Source organism: Phalacrocorax carbo, chromosome 24 (genome assembly GCF_963921805.1).
Source record: "Phalacrocorax carbo chromosome 24, bPhaCar2.1, whole genome shotgun sequence".
NCBI lineage: Eukaryota > Metazoa > Chordata > Aves > Suliformes > Phalacrocoracidae > Phalacrocorax > Phalacrocorax carbo.
The window spans coordinates 1683423-1706103 of record NC_087536.1 but is presented as its reverse complement, the minus strand read 5'-3'; the positions used below and the strand labels follow the sequence as shown (position 1 = coordinate 1706103).

At 52.0% G+C, this 22681-nt stretch overlaps 1 protein-coding gene across 1 annotated transcript in view; it reads right to left on the bottom strand.

Annotated features, from left to right (window-relative positions):
• Positions 1–22681, bottom strand: part of LOC135317006 (germ cell-less protein-like 1) — a 108326-nt gene that overhangs the window by 9433 nt on the left and 76212 nt on the right. The window contains exons 3-10 of the mRNA XM_064472518.1: positions 9641–9802; positions 5914–6010; positions 4990–5087; positions 4385–4497; positions 3570–3635; positions 3317–3401; positions 2994–3084; positions 2372–2512 (exon numbers count right to left, since the gene is read on the bottom strand). Coding sequence (XP_064328588.1) covers positions 2372–2512; positions 2994–3084; positions 3317–3401; positions 3570–3635; positions 4385–4497; positions 4990–5087; positions 5914–6010; positions 9641–9802 — 853 coding nt within the window. The remainder of the gene's footprint in view (positions 1–2371; positions 2513–2993; positions 3085–3316; positions 3402–3569; positions 3636–4384; positions 4498–4989; positions 5088–5913; positions 6011–9640; positions 9803–22681) is intronic.

Genomic DNA, 22681 nt, shown 5'->3' with positions numbered 1-22681 from the left:
AACAGCAACGTTAAGAGAAGGAAACCAAGCACAGTACTGGCAAATGTCTGGTTTGCAACATCTTATTCACATGCTGACACAGCCACTTGACATGAAAATAATCCATAGTTCTCCTCTGTCATCTTTCAATTAAGGATCTAAAGGGTCACTCACCCACAGTTACCTTATTTTTTAATACAGAATGAAGATGCCTTTGCACTATGATTACCATCCGCACCAATGTTAATCGCCAGATGGATTATACTGACTTTATACATCACTTAAGCATCTAAAATACCACCTATCCACGATCGGATCTGTTCTTCTAGGATTTATGCATAGTATAAACTGTTATCACTTGCTCGAGGTCAAACCCTGCCCCATCTACTGGTCATAACCGACCAAACCATTCACCCAAGCTCCACCTCAGCTCGACGCAGCGGTCTACGACACACTGCCTCCACCTGCTGTTCCAAGGACACTTTTAAATAGACGTTGTGAGCACAGGATAACCGAGTTCCTTCGTATTTGACTTTGCCAGATCTAGTGAGGAAGACAGTCTCTTCTCCGTCTATGAAGGTATTAATCGAAGCCAGAAGCGAGAGCAGGGAAAGCCAGTGCATTTCAGCAGTGGTAACGGTTCACTTTCACTCAAGAGAGGGACAGATTTCTAGGGAGGGAAGGACCCTACTCCCTCCCCACAGCTACCCCCTATCAGAAAGTCCTAATTCAGCTTCTGATAGCGGCATTCTTTGAACATTTCAAAGTGTGAGAAAGAGGTGCTCAGCGTTATTGAGACATTCAGCTACAAAAAGCTGAATTCAGCTACAAAAAAAACCCATTATTTCTAGCAGAGACAGGATACGGCAGCACAAGGAAGGCAAACTAAAGTAACGCTCACTACATCACCTTAATGGCAAGGCAAGTGTTTTAAAAGCATCTAACAGTTTGACCAGGCTAGCAGGCTTCAAGAAAAATATCCCAACAAGTCTCCTCTGATATTGGACCATTATTGTGTTGACATCTATGGCAGCATGAAGGAAAAAGCCAATGTGAGATGGAAAAAAAAATTTAATTTTAGAGGAAGGCAGCGGTGTAACTCAAGGACAGGTTAAAGAGTTATGTATGGCAAGAGCCCAAAGCGACCCCGAAGGCTACAGACAGATGGCAAGAACACAGTTGTCAAGAAGTTGCAAATAAGAGTGATGAACAGATCAACAAAAGCAGTCTTAATTCACATTTGGCAATTACATTGCTAAACGGACATCGCAGGGACACGGATGGATGGATAGTTGTGCTGGGGACAGATATAGAAAAAAGAATCAATGCTGTGTACGTGAGAGCTAGGGAAAAAACTGTCAGAGAGTCAAGATGCAAAATTCAATGCTAAGATTCAACTACAATAAGGAAAGACCGAACAGAGTGAAATATGGAGCTAGGACACCAGGAGCCAGATCCAGAGGCAGAGCAGGGGAAGTCCAAACACTGTTACAATGAGCACAACTCACTCTGGGGAGGGGAAAAATAAATAATAATATATTAAATAAAAACAAAAAGGAAAAAGGAGGAGGGGCAGGTGTTTCACATGATAAAAGATATGAACGATGGTGGAAAAACACTTTCAAGTGAGAGCCCAACGGGGTTACTCATCTCCAGTTTCACTCATCTCTCAGCAGCCAAGTTTACACAGCTTCCAAGCAAAGAACAAAGCAAAGATGAGAATGCGGCTTCTTATCTTTCAGTGATACTGTAACATTAATAGCAGTGATCTATAACACATTAAATGGCATTTCACTCTATGGGCTTCAAAAAAGCACCAGGACCTAGAAGGAGGATGTATGCAAAATGCAAATAAAAGGACAAGAGCAGAATACGTCATTATCCCATCTCCTCCAAAAACACCCAAAATACCTGTCAGTAAATAATGCTTGTCTTTGAGGAGGGGAGACGAGTTCACAGCACCTTGTGCTTTTGGTTTTCATTTTCAGGTATTACTCCAAATCCCAGCAAAAACTACCCAGCTCTTTGTACAAAGATAATGGCTACAAAACAGTTGAGTCGCAGCAAATTTTGCTCTCTCAGCAGTTTTTTTGCATGCCTGGGACTCAGGGGTCATTTAAACACAGATAACCTACCATGTACTGATTATAAAGTATTTTGATAAACTGACTGATCAACAAACGCTTAACACACCTACGTGTCTGTCTTTTAAGACTTTCATGCATGTAAATTTAATGTTCAACTTCTGCTGAATCTTCAGCCGCAATTCAGACATTGGAGATAAACACGCAAGTGATAAGACCAGCAAATACACCTCGATCTTCCCAATGACTCTATCACAGGCCAGGCTAGGAAAGGCACACAGAACTCGATCAGCTGAGTACTCGCTCACCTGAGGGCATTAGGGAATCTCTCTCAATAATTCTGGCTGACGCCAAGTCACTGATGATATACTGTAATCTCAAGTGTGTGAACACCGACAGGAACGCATTCCCCTGTTCCGATTCCAGGAAGGCAACGTCATCCTCAAAATCTGCAAGACGGAGCACTGGTATTACAAGTTGGTTTTCTAAATATTTTCCAGAGCGTATTTGTATTTGACATTGAGGTTTACTTTATTAAGCACAGAAAGTTTTTATGGAAAAGCAAACCATCTTTTGGAGCTAAACCCAAGAAATTACTTACACTCAAACCCTTTTGGCAGAACTGTTAGACCAAACTTTTCCTCTTTGGAAACACACACGTGCCTTCTAGCGAGAAGGCAACAAAAGCTTATCCTAACTGAACAACAGCAGAAGCAACGAAGCAAAACTAGCGACCATGTCTGCTCACTTGAAACATGTGGACAAAACAGTGAAAAGGCTATCGGTGCTGAGACCCTGATCCCGGGGACTGCTGGCAGAGGCCAGCCTTCCCAGAGAGAAGAGGAGAAAGTTGGGAAGTGGAGGAAGACTATCGTATTTTACTTCTGACCAGCCTCTTCCACAACCCAAGGCCATGCCAATTAATCCTACCTCTCCTGCGCCTGGCAAACCACGCATCAGCTTCGGTTAAGAGTTGTTTCAAAGACCCATTCCAAGTAGGCACTAGCTGGAGGAACATCCACTAGGGAAAATAAACAAACTCTAGGGAGTTAATTGAAGAAGTCTTCAAAACAGTAATACATGCGTTATTAACAGCGCTTTTTCATAATGCATTAATTCCTACAAAGATTCTGATACTCTCTTAGATGCTTCCAGGAAATACCAAAGAGGTTAAAATTCTCATTGTGCTACAAATCAGCTACTACTCTGGAGTTCAACTTCATAAAGCCCCAGCCCAACCCTTCGCCAAGTACCTTTTTGAGAGCGGTGTACACATCCATTTCCACTTGCACTACAAGTAGGTCAGAAGAACTAATCAGCTGTTTCATGAGGTTTATGCTGAAAAAAGACAAGTCATCAAAGAATTCTGCGAGACATACAGACAAAACCAAGAAAGCAAGCTAGGTAACAAGCAACCGTCAATAGCCTAGAAAGTCGTGTTGAGCGAGCTGCACGCTTTGGAAGAAACTGTACTTCACCACTGACAGTTAACTGACGCCTGAATACCTGAGGTCTTTGAAGAGCGCCACACTCTGGTGAGGCATCAGGTTATTCAAGAGCCATTCCAGGCACCTAGATTAAAAGCAAGGAATTAGTACCTTCCTTTTTTTCTTACATATCTCGACATTCAAGCACAGTTGCTCAGGCTCACAAAGCCTGGTTATGTACCGCGTGATTCTGAAATACTGCTTTAACGTGCCCAAGACATGAATGCATAGAAGTATGAAGGGGAGTTCTTTCAAAAACATGAACTTTACCATAACACTTTCCAAAATTTTCTGTAACTCTTAAAGTTGCATTTAGTGTCTCTCAGGGAAGAGTGAAAGCTATATTCCTAGTGCTGTTAATGCCACAAAAAGCCCTGAGAACACACTAATTCTCAGCAGAAGGAAGCAGCTAGCACTAACCTCAGCATTCTGCTCCAAAATGTCTAATTACCCCTCCTAATTAAGATAAACTCAAGCTCAAGTACTGAATATTAAAGCAGCTTTGAGATAAAAGAGTCAATGATGGCAAGTATTGTTTCACTGTCACGCTGAAGACCAAATATATTGTCTTTACTAGTGTACGTTAGTAATTAATTCATTCACAGCACAGGCCGATCAATCGACCAGAATCTACACCAAATTTAAGGTAACTGGTTATAGTAGAAACCTGAAAACTAAACAGAACAAGCAGAGCCCAAGCCAGATACCTTTAAAAAAAAATTAAAAACCAAACAACAAAAAAACCGCCAACCTAACTGGACATTATCTCACCATTCATAAATTCACACTTCTAATTAGCAATGTACAAAGCAGCTCAGAGAAAGTAATTCTTACTTTTTCTTCACAGAGTCTAACCCATATGTTGCCGCTGAATTGTAATAACCACACACAGTTTCTGCATTAATGGTTTCCTTCATTGTTTCACCACATTGCTGGATTAAGTCATCCTGCGGGGAAGAAAAAAACCCACAAATATTCAAAGTTTTTATTTCCTAACTGAGGTTTCAAAGATTGTGCAGTTCATACAAGTTTTCATGCCTGAACAATTACCAGAGTCACACGTGCTACAGTGACCTCTGCTACTCTATCCAGAACACACAAACCAATCAATGTTCCTCAGAAAAACAGCTTTTTCTTAAGGATATATCACGTGAAAGAAAAGCTTAATGAATACTGTCAGGGTAGAACAAAGGAGCTGTTAAAACTTATTTTAGCCTACTTCTAGATATAATGCTCAAAATGGCGCTTAACATTACAACTGAATCTAAGCCATGCTATTTTGAAATAGAACCACTGTGTTACGTTTGGGGCTTTTTCCCACTTTGTACGAAAAGATTATTTATTTCTCCAGGTGAAACAATACGTGTGCGTGACTATGTTACGAACAGTTACCTTTAGCTGAAAAGAAAGCATAAAAATATTGCACATTTATTACTTACAAGCTGCAGCATGCAGGCTGCTGCTAAAAGGGCAACTACTCGACTGGGTTTTATTAATACATCATCTCTGTACAGCGAGCCAAAAGCCACCTGTAGAGCTGAAAAGAGTACAAGTGTCAAACTAAGACAGGACATACGAGCTCGGATAACTAAAAGAATCCTTAAATATAACCAAACCACTGCAACTCACACATTCTCTTCACTCCTGCTTGCTCAGGATAAAAAACTGGTATTTACCACCTCAAGCACACGCACATAAACAGAATACACAAAACATGGCAGTCACCGATGAAATACAGCCCCTTGCACCATTTAAACAAGATATTCATCTTAAAACAGCCACCAAGGCACGCCACGGGGCCACGTGCAGGACAGTAAAACTAGGTAAAAAGAAGAGAAATCTCATGCTCCTCCTCTGCAACTCATCACTAGTGTAACATTGAGATACTGCTGTGATGCTACAAATTTCTCTGTAATTCTTCTGAAAAACAAAACTCACAGTTCACTCCACGGTGCTTGGAACCATAGCAAAGCTTTCTGCCAACTCACATCGGTCCCCCGCGAGCCCCCCCCTCGGCAGCTTTTCAAGACCAGACAGATGAAGATGTGATCCACACTCCAACATTCGGATCTCCACAACAGTTGCACATATTGATCCCAAGAGCCCCAATGCCAAAACAACAGTACAAGCAGTTGCTTTCCAGCTGTGCTTCCCAGCTCAGAGGTACAAAAGTTAATTCAACTCTACTGGTGACCCGAGTTAAGCTCAGAACTGAATGAGCACAGAACTCATTCTTTCAAGTTTCTTATTTACTCGTTTGAAAATTATCCTTAAAAAAATTTTTTTTTCCAGTTAATTTTCTGTCAGGTTCAGCTTGAACGCTGAAGGTAGGAGTTATGTTAAAATAAAAGGTTCCCACTTACCTTCTGTATCAATGTTTGGGTCAGGAATCTCCAACTCTATGATGTTCATGCTAGATTCTTTCCAAGCTCCACTGAACATACTGGAAAAGTAGCCTGACTACATGAGGGAAGAGGAGAGAAAAAGAACTCAAGTAAGACACTTAATGCAAATTAAAGCTCTCAAAAGCAGCACACGGAACAAAAAAAAATCATTAATATTTACCTTCATGCAGAACAAAATTTATGAAGGGAACTTTTCACAATGCAAACCACTCTGACCTACTCAAGAAAGGACTAACTGTAGTTGCTCTATTTCTGAAAGGGAAAATGCGTCTAGGACGTTTGGACTACGTGTCTGCAATCAGAGTGAAGAAAGAGCTTTCAAGGGCCACAAAAGCCACACAAACTCTTTTCCTACAAACCACACCACCAATGGGGATATAACCAGTCCAAGAATTAAGTCCTTAATGTTACCGGTGGACAACAAATCCTCCAGGCATCGCGGAATGCCTGTTCAGCTACTGGGGGGCTGGAGGGAAGAAAAGCATGCAAGACATACAAATTAATGTACAAGGTTGTAAGTCTCATACCGAGGACACATGCACATACACCACTTATGGAAATATACCTTTTCTTATAAAGTGTAAGGCATATAAAACTAGAATTTGATAGGTTTCCGTCCAAATGAAGTGAAATATACTGCTCTACTAGGATTCATGATTTTCCTTCTCAGCAGCAGATGTGCCCATTATGAGGTGCTATCACTCACTGAAGTTTACCTGAGAGATCAAAAAAATAAAGTCTATTTGTACAGCACCGTATGCCCTGACCTCTTAACTCAGCATTTCAACTCAGGGCAGCACATAACATGAAATCCAATTCTGATTTTATTTCATTACATAAATATTTCCATACCTTTGGCATATCCCCTAACTACGATGACATACAATACGCTACTCTAAAACCAGGACCTCAGTCATCTTGCCGATCCTCAGGAGGCTACCTTAGCTTTGCCATGTAGGCCAACTCCTCAGTTTCAGGAGAATTTATCATTTTAGTAACCAGGATCAGAGAAAATGAAACCCTCCATTTCTCAGACCTGCCACTCACAGGTAGAGCAGCACCTTGCTGTCATTTATCAAACTAAATGCAGTAGCTTGAGAGACTAGGGAAACAGAAACATACATCCTGAGAGAGGATGCTCAACAAGGCAGAGGAGTCGTGATTTCATTGACAGCGAGCTATTTTTAACACCCACAAATATTTTACCTTGAGAAACACCACTCCAACGACAGAGCATAAATTGAAATAGAAACCTGACTTAGGAGAACAGTTAACTTCACCACAAAACTTCATCTCACAAGAACATCACTTGTACAATGACACCTCTACAGACCAAAACTGCAATTTTCAGAGTCTGTTCAAAAGCATCCACAGAAGCTATTTAATATTCAATTTTAGTCGTGCACCCACACTAAGTTTGAAGGGCTAGCTTCACGAACTTGAGACGGAGCAGCAGCACAATCACATCCACGATTAAAAGCATTGTCGCCAACAACAGCCTAAGGACAAACCACCAAAGTGCCCACCCTGTTTATGCTGCACAACGTTAAGTCTGACTGTCCAACCCACTTATACCCTGCCTCAGTTTTACAAAGTTAAAAGCAAGCAGACAATTAAAGCTGTGTCTCCCAGCTGTCCCCCTGGTCAAACACACCCACTGCTCTATCCAGAGGTGGCTGCCTATGATCAACCTTGGGCTATATGCAAGTGACTTTTCTGCCTGCGTTTTACACGCTTCAAAAGGTTCTGATGCACGCAAAAGGCTTTTTCCTACAAGAAAGCAATGAAACATGACCTGGACAGGCTGGAGAGCTGTACCCAGGGGAACCTCATGGAATTCAGCAAGAGCAAGCGCAAGGTCCTGCCCCTGGGGAGAAACAACCCCCCGCACCAGCACAGGCTGGGGGGGACCTGCTGGAGAGCGGCTCTGCTGAGAAGGCCCTGGCAGTGCTGTGGGGCAGCGAGGTGACCCTGAGCCAGCATCGTGCCCTTGGGGCCACGAAGGCCAACAGTGTCCTGGGCTGCATTCAAAGGAGCATGGCCAGGGCAAGGAGGTTATTGTCCCCCTCTGCTCTGCCCCAGTGAGGCCACATCTGGAGTGCTGCATCCAGTTCTGGGCCCCCTAGTTTAAGAAGGACAGGGAACTGCTTGAGCAAGTCCAGAGGAGAGCTACCAAGGAGCTGGAACATCTCCCTTGTGAGGAAAGGCTGACAGACCTGGGTTTGGTCAGCCTGGAGAAGAGAAGACTGAGGGGGGATCTCATCAATGCTTATAAATATCTAAAGGGTGGGTGTCACGATGATGGGACTAGGCTCTTTTCAGTGGTGCCCAATGACAGGCCAAGGGGCAACAGGCACAAGTTGGAACATGGGAGGTTCCACCTGAACATGAGGACAAACCCCTTCCCTGTGTGGGTGCCAGAGCAGGGGCACAGGCTGCCCAGGGAGGCTGTGGGGTCCCTTCCCTGGAGACATTCACACCCCGTCTGGACGCGGTCCTGTGCCCCCCCTGCTCTGGGGGTGCCTGCTCAAGCAGGGGTTTGGATGGGATGACCTCCAGAAGTCCCTTCCAACCCCTATCGTCCTGTGATTCTGTGAAATTTCCCTTGCTGTGGCCAATGCAAGCAATTGCTGTACCTGTACTGGAAACATGGCTTTAACACTACAACAACAAAAATCAAGAATTCACTTCTACCATCCCTTCTTACACCAGAGGAGCTGCATTCAACCTGCTGAGCATCTCCCAGTGCCATCTTCACCTCGTAACACATAAAACCATTTTGTGTTTCACTACAGCTAACACAGAAGCGCACACATTTTCAGGTGTAGTACCTGATGTTACTTTCTCTTCTCGCTTCAAATACATTGCTTTCCAGGTTAGACTCCCACGTTAAAGGTAACGGCACAACTGAATGAAACGTTTCAAGACAAAGCCATGGTTTCTCCCCACTTCTGTCACAGGAAAAGTAATAAAAGAGAACAGACAGTAAAGATAACAGCACTCTTCACTCCCAAAGCGCAAGACGTCATACAAAGAATTTCACCCTAACACGAGCCCAAAATAAAACGCTTGTAAGAAACAGCATCTTTTTTGTAGGTACGCACTAGGATTTATTCTTTTCAGAGCTTCTGTGCGAGGAAGCAGCAAGAAAGCCTTCATCCTTGGATAGACAACAAATACAGAGACCCAGCACCAGCAACTTCCCTTCAGTTCCCTACCCTTGAGTCCCAATGAACACTAAAGTTGGACTGGGTCAGCAAGTGCTGTACAGATCCACTCCGGAAGCGCTTTCCTTGCTCTGCAATAATATTAACATCGCAGGAGACTCTCAGCCATTTCTTTAGCAAACAAGAACCTGTCCTCCGGACACCAAAAGACAGTTTTCAGGACTGTTTTCACAAAGGATGGGCCAAGGTTAAGATGATGAGATTAAAACAAAATTAAGTTGCAAGGGACAGAAACAAAGAAACTTTTCAAACACGAAGCTACAGCTACGCTTCCTAACATTACTATCAAAGGCACAAGGCATGTTGTGTAACTGCTTGCATCCACAGCGAGAGTGATAAGTCAGAAATGTAAGGGGAAGAAAAGGAAAGAAAAAAGTCTTGAGTCACACTTACCATTTACCAGACATTCTTTCATCACAAATACAGTTTCTCTTGCGAGGAAGAAAGGAGCCGCTTACCTGGCACAAATAGATCTTATGCAAGTTCCACTCCTCTCCCAGAGCACAAATTTTGACATCGCTGTTCTCCCCATTCACAAACAGAGTCTGATAAATATACTTAGAAGTGCTTTTCAGCTGTTTCCTATGCAAAAAGACAGAGACACACTCCTTCAAATTTGTCTGTTACAGAGGCAGCACCAGGTACCGGAAAGGGCTTTTTTCCTCCCCGTGAGGGACCAGCCTCCCCCCCCCGCCGTTGCTCACCTCCCCTCTCTTGTTCACTGCAGCAGCTGCTGCTGGGACCTTTCCGAAGCAGACAAGAAACTCCCCCCTGGCCCCGGCCCCCCACCAACCTCACAGCGGCAGCCCTTCCCCTCCGCCCCTCCCTTTCCCGCACGAGACCCCGAAGATCGGGCTCGGCCCTCGAGCGCCCTGGGCCCTTCCCGCACAGCCCCTCACTCGCCCCCGGCCTCGCCGGGCCCCTCCGCCCCTCACGGCCCCTCCTGCCCGCCGCGCCACCTCAGGGCCAGCGCGACCGCCGCCAGCCCCGCAGCCCCTTCCCGCCACCCGCCCCTGACAGAGCCGCGTCCGCGGCCCGGAGCCCCCTCGGAGGCGGCCACCGCCGCGCTTCCCCTTGACGGCCCGGCCGCCGCCGCCCCCTCAGGAGGCCGCCCGGAGCGGTCCGATCGTCCCAATGACTCCAGCGCAGGCCAGGCCGGGAAGGGCGCACAAGAACCCGATCGGCTGAGTACTCGTTCACCTCAGGGCATTAGGGGATCGTGAGTTTGTGCTGAAAACAGACAAGTCATCAAAGAATTCTGTGAGACATACAGACAAAACCAAGAAAGCAAGCTAGGTAACAAGCAACCGTCAATAGCCTAGAAAGTCGTGTTGAGCGAGCTGCACGCTTTGGAAGAAACTGTACTTCACCACTGACAGTTAACTGACGCCTGAATACCTGAGGTCTTTGAAGAGCGCCACACTCTGGTGAGGCATCAGGTTATTCAAGAGCCATTCCAGGCACCTAGATTAAAAGCAAGGAATTAGTACCTTCCTTTTTTTCTTACATATCTCGACATTCAAGCACAGTTGCTCAGGCTCACAAAGCCTGGTTATGTACTGAGTGATTCTGAAATACTGCTTTAACGTGCCCAAGACATGAATGCATAAAAGTATGAAGGGGAGTTCTTTCAAAAACATGAACTTTACCATAACACTTTCCAAAATTTTCTGTAACTCTTAAAGTTGCATTTAGTGTCTCTCAGGGAAGAGTGAAAGCTATATTCCTAGTACTGTTAATGCCACAAAAAGCCCTGAGAACACACTAATTCTCAGCAGAAGGAAGCAGCTAGCACTAACCTCAGCATTCTGCTCCAAAATGTCTAATTACCCCTCCTAATTAAGATAAACTCAAGCTCAAGTACTGAATATTAAAGCAGCTTTGAGATAAAAGAGTCAATGATGGCAAGTATTGTTTCACTGTCACGCTGAAGACCAAATATATTGTCTTTACTAGTGTACGTTAGTAATTAATTCATTCACAGCACAGGCCGATCAATCGACCGGAATCTACACCAAATTTAAGGTAACTGGTTATAGTAGAAACCCAAAAACTAGACAGAACAAGCAGAGCCCAAGCCAGATACATTTAGAAAAAAAAAAAAAACAAAAAACAAAAACCAAACCAAAGAAACCACAAACAGAAAACCACCAACCTAACCTGGGCATTATCTCACTGCTTATAAATCCACACTTTTAATTAGAAAGGAATTCTTACCGTTTCTTCCCAGAGCCTAACCCGTATGTCCCCTGCTGAATTGTAATAACCACAGACAGTTTCCTCATTGTTTCATCACATTACTGGATTAAGCCATCCTGTGGGGAGTTAAAAACCCACAAATAACTCAAGTAAGACACTTAATTCAAATTAAAACTCTCAAAAGCAGCACACGGAACAAGAAAAATCATTCATATTTACCTTCATGCGGAACAAAATTTATGAAGGGAACTTTTCATAAGCAAAACCACTCTGACCTACGCAAGAAACATCTAATGGTAGTTGCTTGTTTTTGTAGGTACGCACTAGGATTTATTCCTTTCAGAGCTTCTGTGCGAGGAAGCAGCAAGGAAGCCTTCGTCCTTGGATGCACAACAAATACAGAGACCCAGCACCAGCAACTTCCCTTCAGGTTCCTACCCCTGAGTCCCAACGAACACTAAAGTTGGACTGGGTCAGCAAGTGCTGTACAGATCCACTCCGGAAGCGCTTTCCTTGCTCTGCAATAACATCATAGGAGACTCTCAGCCATTTCTTTAGCAAAGAAGAACATGTTCTCTGGACACCAGGGTTAAGACCAGGAGGCTAAAAAAAATTAAGTCGCAAGAGACAGAAGCAAGGAAACTTTTCAAACACAAAGACACAGCTACGCTTACGTCCTACAAATCTCTTGGCATCACTATTCTCCCCGTTCACAGATTTCGATACGTATACTTAGAAGTGCTTCTCAGGCTTTTCCTATACCAAGAGGCAAAGAGAGACACACTCCTGTGGGCCCACAGCACCTCGTCTCTGCCATCCCGTCCTCCAGACGCTGTTCTCCTGCTCCCACCTGCGCCCCAGGGGCCGCAGCTCCGGCAGAGAACCACCTGCTGCTGCCTGGGCTCCTCCCCAGGGGGACAGCGTCGGTGGCTGGATCCAATGGATCTCAGCATCCATTTCACACAATCACTGACTCCTTGAACTGGCCGGGAGGTCGACAGAGGGTGGAGTTAGATGGTCCCACCCCGCTGCTCAGGGAGGGCACCTTGCAGCCGCTTGGTCGTGCCCATGTGCAAAGGGCTGTGGAACATCCCCAAGGCTGAAGACTGCTGGGGGCGGTCTGGCTGCTTCCTGGATTATTCTTCCTCCTCTTCGGCATTGCGGGAGTCAGATGCTGCGCTCCTCCCGCATCCAGGGTCACAATCTGCCCCCGCCACCGCTGCAGCGCCCCGAGTGCCTGTCCCACCTGCATCTCTGGACTGCTGAGACCCTCCTCCTCCTGCCCCTCTCCCTCTCCCTGCCCCTGCTAAGGGCTCCTAGTCCATGGTGACCACAAACAGGCTGTGGGGATCATAGCCGTGCCGTGGGGATCTGCTCCCCACTCCGCGCTCCGCTGAGTTTGCTCCCAAGCAGCCCTGGCTGCGGGAGCCCCCTTGGAGCCGGCGTTGGAGGGCCTCGGGAGCTGCATCGCCTCTTGGGGCTCGGGCACAACGCGGAGGACTTGTTCTCTCCCTCTTCCTCTTGCGTGCTGAGCGGCGGCGCCCCGTGTGCTCCACAGGGGGGCTGTGGATATCATTGCCCCGCTGACAGCATCTTCTCTGCTCCCTCTGCTTTGGCAGGCTCTGCTCCTGAGCAGCACTGGCTGCGCGAGCTGACTGGCAGCTGCTCTTGGAGGGCCCTGGAGCTGCGCCGTGCCTGGGAGCGCAGTCAACACTCGCAGGGCTAGTTCTCTTCCTCCTCCCTGCTGAGTGCTCGTAGTCCGTGGGGTCCACGACCCAGCTGCGGAGATCCCTGCCCCACTGCGGCGATCTGCTCCGGGGCCTCTCCCTGCCACCCTTCCTCTGGGAAGAAGGGCTCGCTCCACGCTCCTCCTCCTCGCTGCCCTCCTGCATGGTGTGCAGCAGACGGCCCGAGGGCGGAGAGCAGACCAGGCAGTCAGCTTTCCTTCTGGACACCAGCCTTGTCAAGCTGCAGAAGAAGCGATGCCAGCAGAAGCCCACGCAGGAGGCAATGCTGAGCCTGCCTGGCCAGACGGGGCCCAGCCAGCCTGCAGATGCCTCCCGTGCACCTGCCCAGGTGGGCTGGCTGCTGCTGGCTCTTGCGGAGGAGCCGCTGTCCCCTGGAGAGTCCTCCATGCCCGCTGCCACGTCCTGCAAGGAGAGCTGGGATAGGGTCCTGCCCTTCCCTCCTCAAGGGAGCAGAGCCGCGGGAAGCCCCAGAAGGTGCCTGAGGGGACAGCTAAGGGCCTTCCAGAGCCTCTCCTGGAGGGCTGCAGAGGCGGAAGGGCCAAAGGCGCACCAATGGGACGGATCTAGGGGGGGTGCTTTGAGAGGGAGCAGCGTCGCAACTGTCAACAGCGGTGCCGCGTTCCAGGGAAAAGAGAGCGATGCCAAGATGCCAGAAAGAAGCCCACTGCCCACGTGCTGCCCTCAGCCACCTTCCCGGGGTTACCTTGGTCTGTCGAGGCTCACCCTCTGCTCCCACAGAACCCACTTGCTTCCTGCTGGACCCCCACAGGCTGAGGAAGGAAGGGGCATACGATGGTGCCGGTGAGGAAGCAGCCATTTCGCCAGCTTTCCGATCAGAGCACCTGGAGAATAAAAACAAAGAGAGGCATCTCTCTTTAGGGCTCTTCTTGCAGCCTCCTCTCGGCTTCAGTCCTTTTGTGGGAGCGGTTTCTACGACAGAGGGAAGATGCGACCAGGGCCGCAAATGGCATTCTGGCAAGTTCAGCTGGGGTCTTCCCCAATCCCCCTGTCGGAGCAAGGCCTCGTCTTTATAACCCCTATGGCCTCCATTTCATAGAATCGTAGAATCATCAGGCAGTTTGGACTGGAAGGGACCTGAAAGATCACCTCGTTCCACCTCCCCTGCCCTGGGCACAGACACCTTCCACCAGACCACGTTGCTCAAAGCCCCGTCCAGCCTGGCCTCCAACACCTCCCGGGAGAGGGCACCTACAGCTTCCCTGGGCAACCTGTGCCAGGGCCTCGCCACCCTCACCCTCAAGGATTTCTTCCTAACAGATAGCTAACCAAAACCTACCCTCCCTCGCTTTCAAACCGGTGCCCCTCTTCCTACCACCACACTCCCTGATAAAGAGTCCCTCCCCACCTCGCCTGTAGGCCCCCTTTAAGTACTCTTCCCTACGTCAGCCAGCTTCACAGAGCAGGCAAGCAGCACTTTGCACCAGGGCAGCAGCCTAAAGCCCGCTAGGGAAAGATAACCACTGACGTGGGGTAGCTCAGCTCTGACAGCGCTGAATGGGGCGGCCTGTACTCGCTCTCCTGTGAGAGAAACGCTCGGGGGGATGAGAAGAAAATCAGCACAAACCAGGAGAGGAAACCGATTCTAAACAGGTTTTAGTACCGCTTGTTATTTATTACCTGATGTAAAACAGCAGATACGCTTGCTGCCTGAGCACGGTGTCGATGCCACAACGATCCACAGACTCATCGTCCATCTTATACCACACTCCGCTGCTGGCCTGCAAAGAAAGGCGTCGATGTCTGGAGATGAACGGCACGGTGCCTCCACCAACCCAGGCAGAGAACTGCAGAACCAAGAGAAAGCCAAAACCAACCCAGCCCAGCCCCTAAGGAGACCTTCTCGCCAAGACCCTCGGCTGCCAGTAACACTGCCGTGAAAGCGTGTCTTCGGCAGGGTAGATTTTGCCCTGCCTTGCTAGGCAGGACGTCCCTCTTTACCTTTGTGTAGCAGAAATAGTGTCCGTGATAACAGCTGTGACCGCGGTGCACCACGACAGCATATAAGGAGTAGAGGAGGGGCTCCCCAGCTGCGTGAGACGTGTACGGGCGAAGGTCCAAGTACTCGGGGTACTCCACAACCTACGGAGAGAGCAAGAGGGCTCAGAAGCCATCCTGAAATACTACGTGAACTAGCCTTCCAAGACTAAGGGCTAGAGGCGTAGAAAGACATCTCTGGGGCTGACGGCAACTCGGCGCTCCCTAAAGCTACGTGGCGTGGTTTGGGTGGCAGGAAACTGTTCTCGGCCAAAGCAGCTCTGCTGGAGCAGGGCACGCGCTTCTCCTCCCGCGGGAACTCTCCTCTCCTGGCAAGGGAACGCAAAGACCTCAACGCCAACAGCCGGCGAAAGGCCCCGCTGCTTTGGGAAACCCCCTGCGCCAGGAAGAGGAGGTTGCGCTCCAGCTGCGTACACACCTTGCTGATCTTCCCGCCGGTGAAATCGTCAAACCTTTTCAGGCACACCGTGAGCACCATGGGCGCGCGATGGATTGTAAACCTCTTGGAGGCGGCGACCATCCTCTCACACCTTGGAAGCAAGCACAGAGGCGAGGGCTGAAACGCACCCTGCGACGCAGCCTTTCTTCCCCCCGGAAGGCCAGACAACCCTTCCCGGCTCACACATCCTTGCGCTATTTTAAAACTATTCAGCACTGTAAGGCCACGCTAAAGCCAGCTGCGTCGTCTCCTTGTGCGTTCAGCCTACACGAAACGACGGCTTATGCTCGGCGACACGCAGCACCTTCACGCAGGATCTAGTACGATTAGGACGTTAGCGTTCATCTTACTGGCTACACCGATAGCAGTTTTCGCCCTCCAGCCGCTCAGGTCGGACAAAGCCCTCCAGAGCACCGGTGACAGAAGAGGCTGCCTGGAGGAGTGAGAAAGGAGAGCACTGAGCTGCGGGAAACACCCTCACCCAAACACCTCCTAGGAGTTTACGCAAAAACCTAGCTAGACGACGCTGAGGAGACCCGCCCTCAGCCTGCAAGCAGCGTCCGGAAGGAGACGGGACGAGCCTTTGGGGCTGAACATCGCCCTCCTTCCCAAGGGATTCCCAAGGCTACCGAGAGCCACCTCTCTGTGGCGCTGCACAGTTCAGCTACTGAGGGTGTGCAGGGTCACCACCAAGGAAAACAATACCACCCGCCAGGCCAGGAGCCAGACGGCTGCTGAGGGAGGGCAAAGGGAAGAAGGCTGAGAGGACGTCCAGGGTGCAGAGAGGACAATTCCCACTCGCCCGCCTTCAAGCCAGCACCCACAGGCAGACCGCTGCCACGGCCTCCCCAGAGGGACTCGGGCCATTCCGCTTCCCGCCCACCACCAAGCTCTCTTCGGGTCACAGGAGGCGTTGTTAAGCCAACCGCGTTGATTCTGGAAAGCTACAGGGGCCTTGGGATGCCCCGAAGCACAAGCGACAAGCCCTCTTACTTTCACGTCCAAAGGAACGTCCAGGAAGGCCTCGTAGGAACTGGAAACTGCCTTGCAGCTCAAGCACGTGACTGGAAGGCAAACCGAAACGCTCAGCGATAGGGGAGGTCGACCGTGCCCGTTCATGCTCCTCCTACCTACTGCGCCAGTCAGACGTACAGCTGTTTATCACAGGCAGCAGGCAGAAGGGCACAGCCAGTCCCAAGGGGAACAACAGGTGGGGAGCAGTACCTCTGGATCTCAGAGAGCCCCCAAAGATTTGATGGATGACGGTAGTCGATTGGGAAGAGATGTCCAAGCTGGAAAGAAACGGTAAGGGGCAGAGAGTCACCTCCTCCAGGAGTTTTACTTGGCCTGAAAACCCTGGGCGTAGGTTCTCCTTGATGGGAGCACCTCAAGGAGTCCAAAGGGCTCGGGAGCATTGGAAAGGCAATTTGCTTGTGCTTACTCGCTGCTTCCGCTCAGGCAAGCGCTCTGCATGGCATCGACAGCAAGGCGGAGGAACTCGTGGGCGTCTTCCTGCACGCCCAGCTGGAAATGTTCTCCTATGCCTAAGAAAGAGGAAGTTAGTCCTCCTCTCCTCCACGAACAGACGGAGACATGGCAAAGCACCTGAAACGACTTACATGTCAGAACGCTGACGACACCCCAGGGCTCGATGGCACTGCCTGAGGAACGCAAGACGCTGTTCACGTGCGCTTCCATCCTGCACATCACGCAGACGCCTTGCTGACGACCTGAAGAGGGAGGCGGGAGGGAAGCAAGCTTCTCCGCTTAGCAAAATAGCCATAGCAACGGGAAACCTCACGCAGGCCTTGGAGTCCCAGGAGCGGCCTCCACCCCTCCCAAGGCCCCCACGTCCCAACAAGCCCAGGACATTCGAGTGCGCAGAAGACACTCTTCAGAAGGACGCTGCTTCGCTGACAGAGCCTGTCTGTGCCACAGGCAAAGAGGGTTTAACTTGCAGGAGCTGGGACCAAGACGCGGGGCTACAAAGAGGCGCCTTTCTGAAGGGGAAAGAGACACCTGGACAGGACAAGCGGCTTCTGGGCTTGAGTGTTCAAAGACGACCAACTCGGTGGGTTGAGAAAGGAGGGCGGCTTTGCTCCTAAGCTGAATTCCAGGTGCTGGGAACCCTTGGCAAGTGCCCAACGAACGAGGAGCTGTTCATCAAAGTACTCACACGACTGGCTGTGCTCCCGAGAGAGCAGGTAGTTGGCCAGAGGGGGTGTGTAGGTCAGGCACTGCAGGATGGAGTTGAGGAAGCACGTATTGCCCAGGTTGTGGAGTCCCGCTCCAGCTCCCTGTCGGCGCTGCCAGGCCAGGCAAATCTTCTCCGGGGGAAAGAGGACCCTTTGTGGAGGAGCCATTCCCTCGACAAGGACTGCAGGGAAACGACATTGGGGAAGAGGTGAGAAGGCAGCCCTGCTGCTGTCAGACCTTTCTGCCAGCAAGGACACCTTTCAGTGTCTTGTGCCTAGCGGCAGAGGAGTGACACAAGGTGCTTTCCTGTCTCTGATGGAGAACACCTGGGTAAGCCTGGCTGCTAGCAGGAAAGCGCCCCAGGATTCGCCCTAGGCTCTCAGCGCACCAGCAGGCAGGGATGGAGCCCCAGCCGCGCCCGTTGCCTTTGGCGTTGGCAAAGGCCGAGCCTGCTGGCGAAGCCGCTACTCACAGGAGTCGTTCCCCGTTGCGGCCATCGCTCCTCTCGGGAACAGAGGGGAAGGCTCCGGATGGCAAACGATGTCGGGAGGCGCTCCAGAGAGAGAGCAGCGCCGAGCCTGCCGCCTGATTGCAAAGAAATAACTGCAGATCACCATAAGGGTTTAAAAAAGCGCCACATGAAACCCACAGAACGGTATCTGCCCTCAAATCTCTTTCGGTGGTGCTCGGAACTGCGGCAGAGCTGCAGGCTGACGCCTTTCCCAGCGCTGTCCCAGGGCCCCAGTCCACAGCACCGTCAAAGGCCCTTGGGAAAGGCTCCAATGCACGGCACCTTCTCTGAAGAGGACCTGCTGCTGGCCTGTGGCCAGCGTTAGCAACACAGCCCGCCGCCTCTCTAGCCCACGCTTTCCCACCTTGCGTGCAGGAGCGACCGGCTTTGGGCTGCTACTTGAGCAGCTCCCGCTGCCGTGCTCCTCCTCTGCCAGCCTTCCTACCGCAGCACTCAGGGTGGGCTTCTCGTCCTTCTAGGCTGAGCCCAACGCCTCACGCTGCACTGCCACCCCCCCACCCCCTACTTGCCCCTCCTAGGATACGGCAAAGAAAGAACAACTGCCAAACAGCAGCGCTACCCATAGCCCACGTGTGGCCAGCCTACAAAGGTGCGATGGCTCAGCCCAGGGCTGGCAAGGTACAGACCAGCCTCTGCTTTCATCCCACAGCGACCTACTCTGCCATCTGCCCTGCAAGTCACGTCACGGTTACCTTTGAGAGAGGAGGGAAGCTGGGCAGAAGTGGGCAGGAAACGAGGAATGCTTGGAAAAAAGGAGCCGCGCGAGCAGCAAAGGCAGGAGCCGAGTTGTCCCGAAGGCCAGCTCAGCCCAACTGGCCTTCGCTGGCCCGCTCCTCAGGATCACAGGCCCTGGCCGGGTGAGCTCACAAGCGCCGGGCGGGTGCCGCATCACCGCCCCTTTGTGACACGGGGACGCACGGGGACGCGCTGCGGCCAGCAGCCGCCACAGCCCGGGCACCTCCTGTAGCCAGCAGCTGGCAGCCCCCGGGCTTCCCCACGCGCTGCTGCCCAAGCGCCGTCTGTCCGCCGGCAGAGCTCCCACCTCTTCGCCGAGCCACACAGCCAGACGGACGAAGCGCTGGCCAGGCCTGGAAGCGCTCCTGCTCGCACCTTTGCCTGCCACCTGCGCTCGCTGAGGCTTTCCTTTCTGCTCTGCCCAGCTACAGGACTGTGTCCGTGACACTGGTGTAGCAAAGCACCCGGGCTCTCGCAGCTTCTTTTCCAAGGAGTTTGATCTGCCCCCCACCAGGTACAGCCACAGCCTGACTCTGAACGAGAGCTACCAAAGAAACGCCCTCAGCAACTGCGCTGCATTGACCTTGGCTGCCTCTCTCACCCTCCAGCTCCCCAAAACATTGGTGGGCAGCGCCTTAGCACCTGGATTCACCCCTTGACCTGCTCGGAGCCCGGGGAGCATTGCTTCCAGCGCACGCTGGGGCCCTGCCACAGCAGCACTAGCAGGCTCCAGAGCCCTTTCCCTGGCACCAGCCAGCAGCCAAGCGCCGCATTCAATGCTCACGCCACAAGCTCACCGAGCAGGACAAAGGCAGCTTTGCTTCCAAGCCTCCTCTAGCACCGCTCCTCCAGCTGGCAGCCATCCCACACTCCTAGGTGCAGAGTGACCTCACTGCTGAGCTCAGGACAGGGTCAGGGCTCCGGAGCTGGCAGCGCCCAGTGCCACCCAGGAAAGCAGGGCACCCTGGCAGCTGGAGGCTGAGCAGGGTGTGCCCGCTCCTCACTCACACGCTTCAGCCACAGCTCGTGTGCTGGGGCAGCACGGCATTCGCTACCCTTCACAAAGAGCCACGGCAGGCGGGCTGGCTTGGCTGAACGTGGCTGAAGAGCGCCTGTGCCCCGAGGGGCGCCTTTTGCCGAAGGCATCTTGGGCATAAGGTGGCCGGGCCAGAGTTCTTTCTGCTTTGACTTTCTATAGCATTCTTCCTCTGAAGGTGCCGGGGTGGGGGCAGGCGGGGCAGAAGAAAGGAAGAAACACCATTCCTTGCTGTCAGGACTAAAGGCTCCAAGGAAGCTGAGCAGAAGCAGGTGCCGGAGCTCGGCCTCGGGATGGCAGCAGGACCCCCTGGCCGAATCGCCAGCTCCTCTCGGGCTGGTGACACCTGCCAACTTGCTGACGAGGCGCTCTGCCCCATCACCCAGAGCTAACGTTAGGTGAGGAAGGGGCGAAGCAGGACCAGAGCCACTACTGACCCCCGGGAGACACCGCTACGTCCTGGCCTTGCGCTGGGCTTGCTGCCACCGAGCGGCACCCTCTGGGCCCGGCCGTTCAGCCCCTTTCAGTCCCGCTCGCTGTCGGCTCATCCAGCCCACTTCCATTCGAGTGGCTCCAATGCCGTGTTTAGAAAGAAGAGACTGCAAGATGGGCGCACGCAAGCACACAGCTTTCAAAATCCCACGCCACAAACCTCCCACGCTGGCTATTTCCGCCAATTGCCCCAAAGCCTCCAGAGAAGAAAACACCCCGTAAGCTCACGCCTGCAAGGCCAACGACTGTTTTTAATTCCGGATTTGGCTTTGCTGCCCGTTGCCTCCCAGCGAGCGCTGTTTTTTGCAAGGCGATCCCAAAAGCTGAACGCAGGCTAGAGCTCTTCCTCGAGGGACCTGTGGGCAGGCGTGCCAGCCGGCAGAGCCGTCCAGCTCTCTGGAAGCTCTCTTTGAGTCCTTCCTGGCCAGAGGCAGATCTGGGAGGAGAGACAGGGTGGGCTGCCGGCACCCTTTGTGCAGCTTGGTCCCTGCTGGGGGCGGTCTGGCTGCTTCCTGGATTATTCTTCCTCCTCTTCGGCATTGCGGGAGTCAGATGCTGCGCTCCTCCCGCATCCAGGGTCACAATCTGCCCCCGCCACCGCTGCAGCGCCCCGAGTGCCTGTCCCACCTGCATCTCTGGACTGCTGAGACCCTCCTCCTCCTGCCCCTCTCCCTCTCCCTGCCCCTGCTAAGGGCTCCTAGTCCATGGTGACCACAAACAGGCTGTGGGGATCATAGCCGTGCCGTGGGGATCTGCTCCCCACTCCGCGCTCCGCTGAGTTTGCTCCCAAGCAGCCCTGGCTGCGGGAGCCCCCTTGGAGCCGGCGTTGGAGGGCCTCGGGAGCTGCATCGCCTCTTGGGGCTCGGGCACAACGCGGAGGACTTGTTCTCTCCCTCTTCCTCTTGCGTGCTGAGCGGCGGCGCCCCGTGTGCTCCACAGGGGGGCTGTGGATATCATTGCCCCGCTGACAGCATCTTCTCTGCTCCCTCTGCTTTGGCAGGCTCTGCTCCTGAGCAGCACTGGCTGCGCGAGCTGACTGGCAGCTGCTCTTGGAGGGCCCTGGAGCTGCGCCGTGCCTGGGAGCGCAGTCAACACTCGCAGGGCTAGTTCTCTTCCTCCTCCCTGCTGAGTGCTCGTAGTCCGTGGGGTCCACGACCCAGCTGCGGAGATCCCTGCCCCACTGCGGCGATCTGCTCCGGGGCCTCTCCCTGCCACCCTTCCTCTGGGAAGAAGGGCTCGCTCCACGCTCCTCCTCCTCGCTGCCCTCCTGCATGGTGTGCAGCAGACGGCCCGAGGGCGGAGAGCAGACCAGGCAGTCAGCTTTCCTTCTGGACACCAGCCTTGTCAAGCTGCAGAAGAAGCGATGCCAGCAGAAGCCCACGCAGGAGGCAATGCTGAGCCTGCCTGGCCAGACGGGGCCCAGCCAGCCTGCAGATGCCTCCCGTGCACCTGCCCAGGTGGGCTGGCTGGTGCTGGCTCTTGCGGAGGAGCCGCTGTCCCCTGGAGAGTCCTCCATGCCCGCTGCCACGTCCTGCAAGGAGAGCTGGGATAGGGTCCTGCCCTTCCCTCCTCAAGGGAGCAGAGCCGCGGGAAGCCCCAGAAGGTGCCTGAGGGGACAGCTAAGGGCCTTCCAGAGCCTCTCCTGGAGGGCTGCAGAGGCGGAAGGGCCAAAGGCGCACCAATGGGACGGATCTAGGGGGGGTGCTTTGAGAGGGAGCAGCGTCGCAACTGTCAACAGCAGTGCCGCGTGCCAGGGAAAAGAGAGCGATGCCAAGATGCCAGAAAGAAGCCCACTGCCCACGTGCTGCCCTCAGCCACCTCCCCGGGATTACCTTGGTCTGTCGAGGCTCACCCTCTGCTCCCACAGAACCCACTTGCTTCCTGCTGGACCCCCACAGGCTGAGGAAGGAAGGGGCATACGATGGTGCCGGTGAGGAAGCAGCCATTTCGCCAGGTTTCGGATCAGAGCACCTGGAGAATAAAAACAAAGAGAGGCATCTCTCTTTAGGGCTCTTCTTGCAGCCTCCTCTCGGCTTCAGTCCTTTTGTGGGAGCGGTTTCTACGACAGAGGGAAGATGCGACCAGGGCCGCAAATGGCATTCTGGC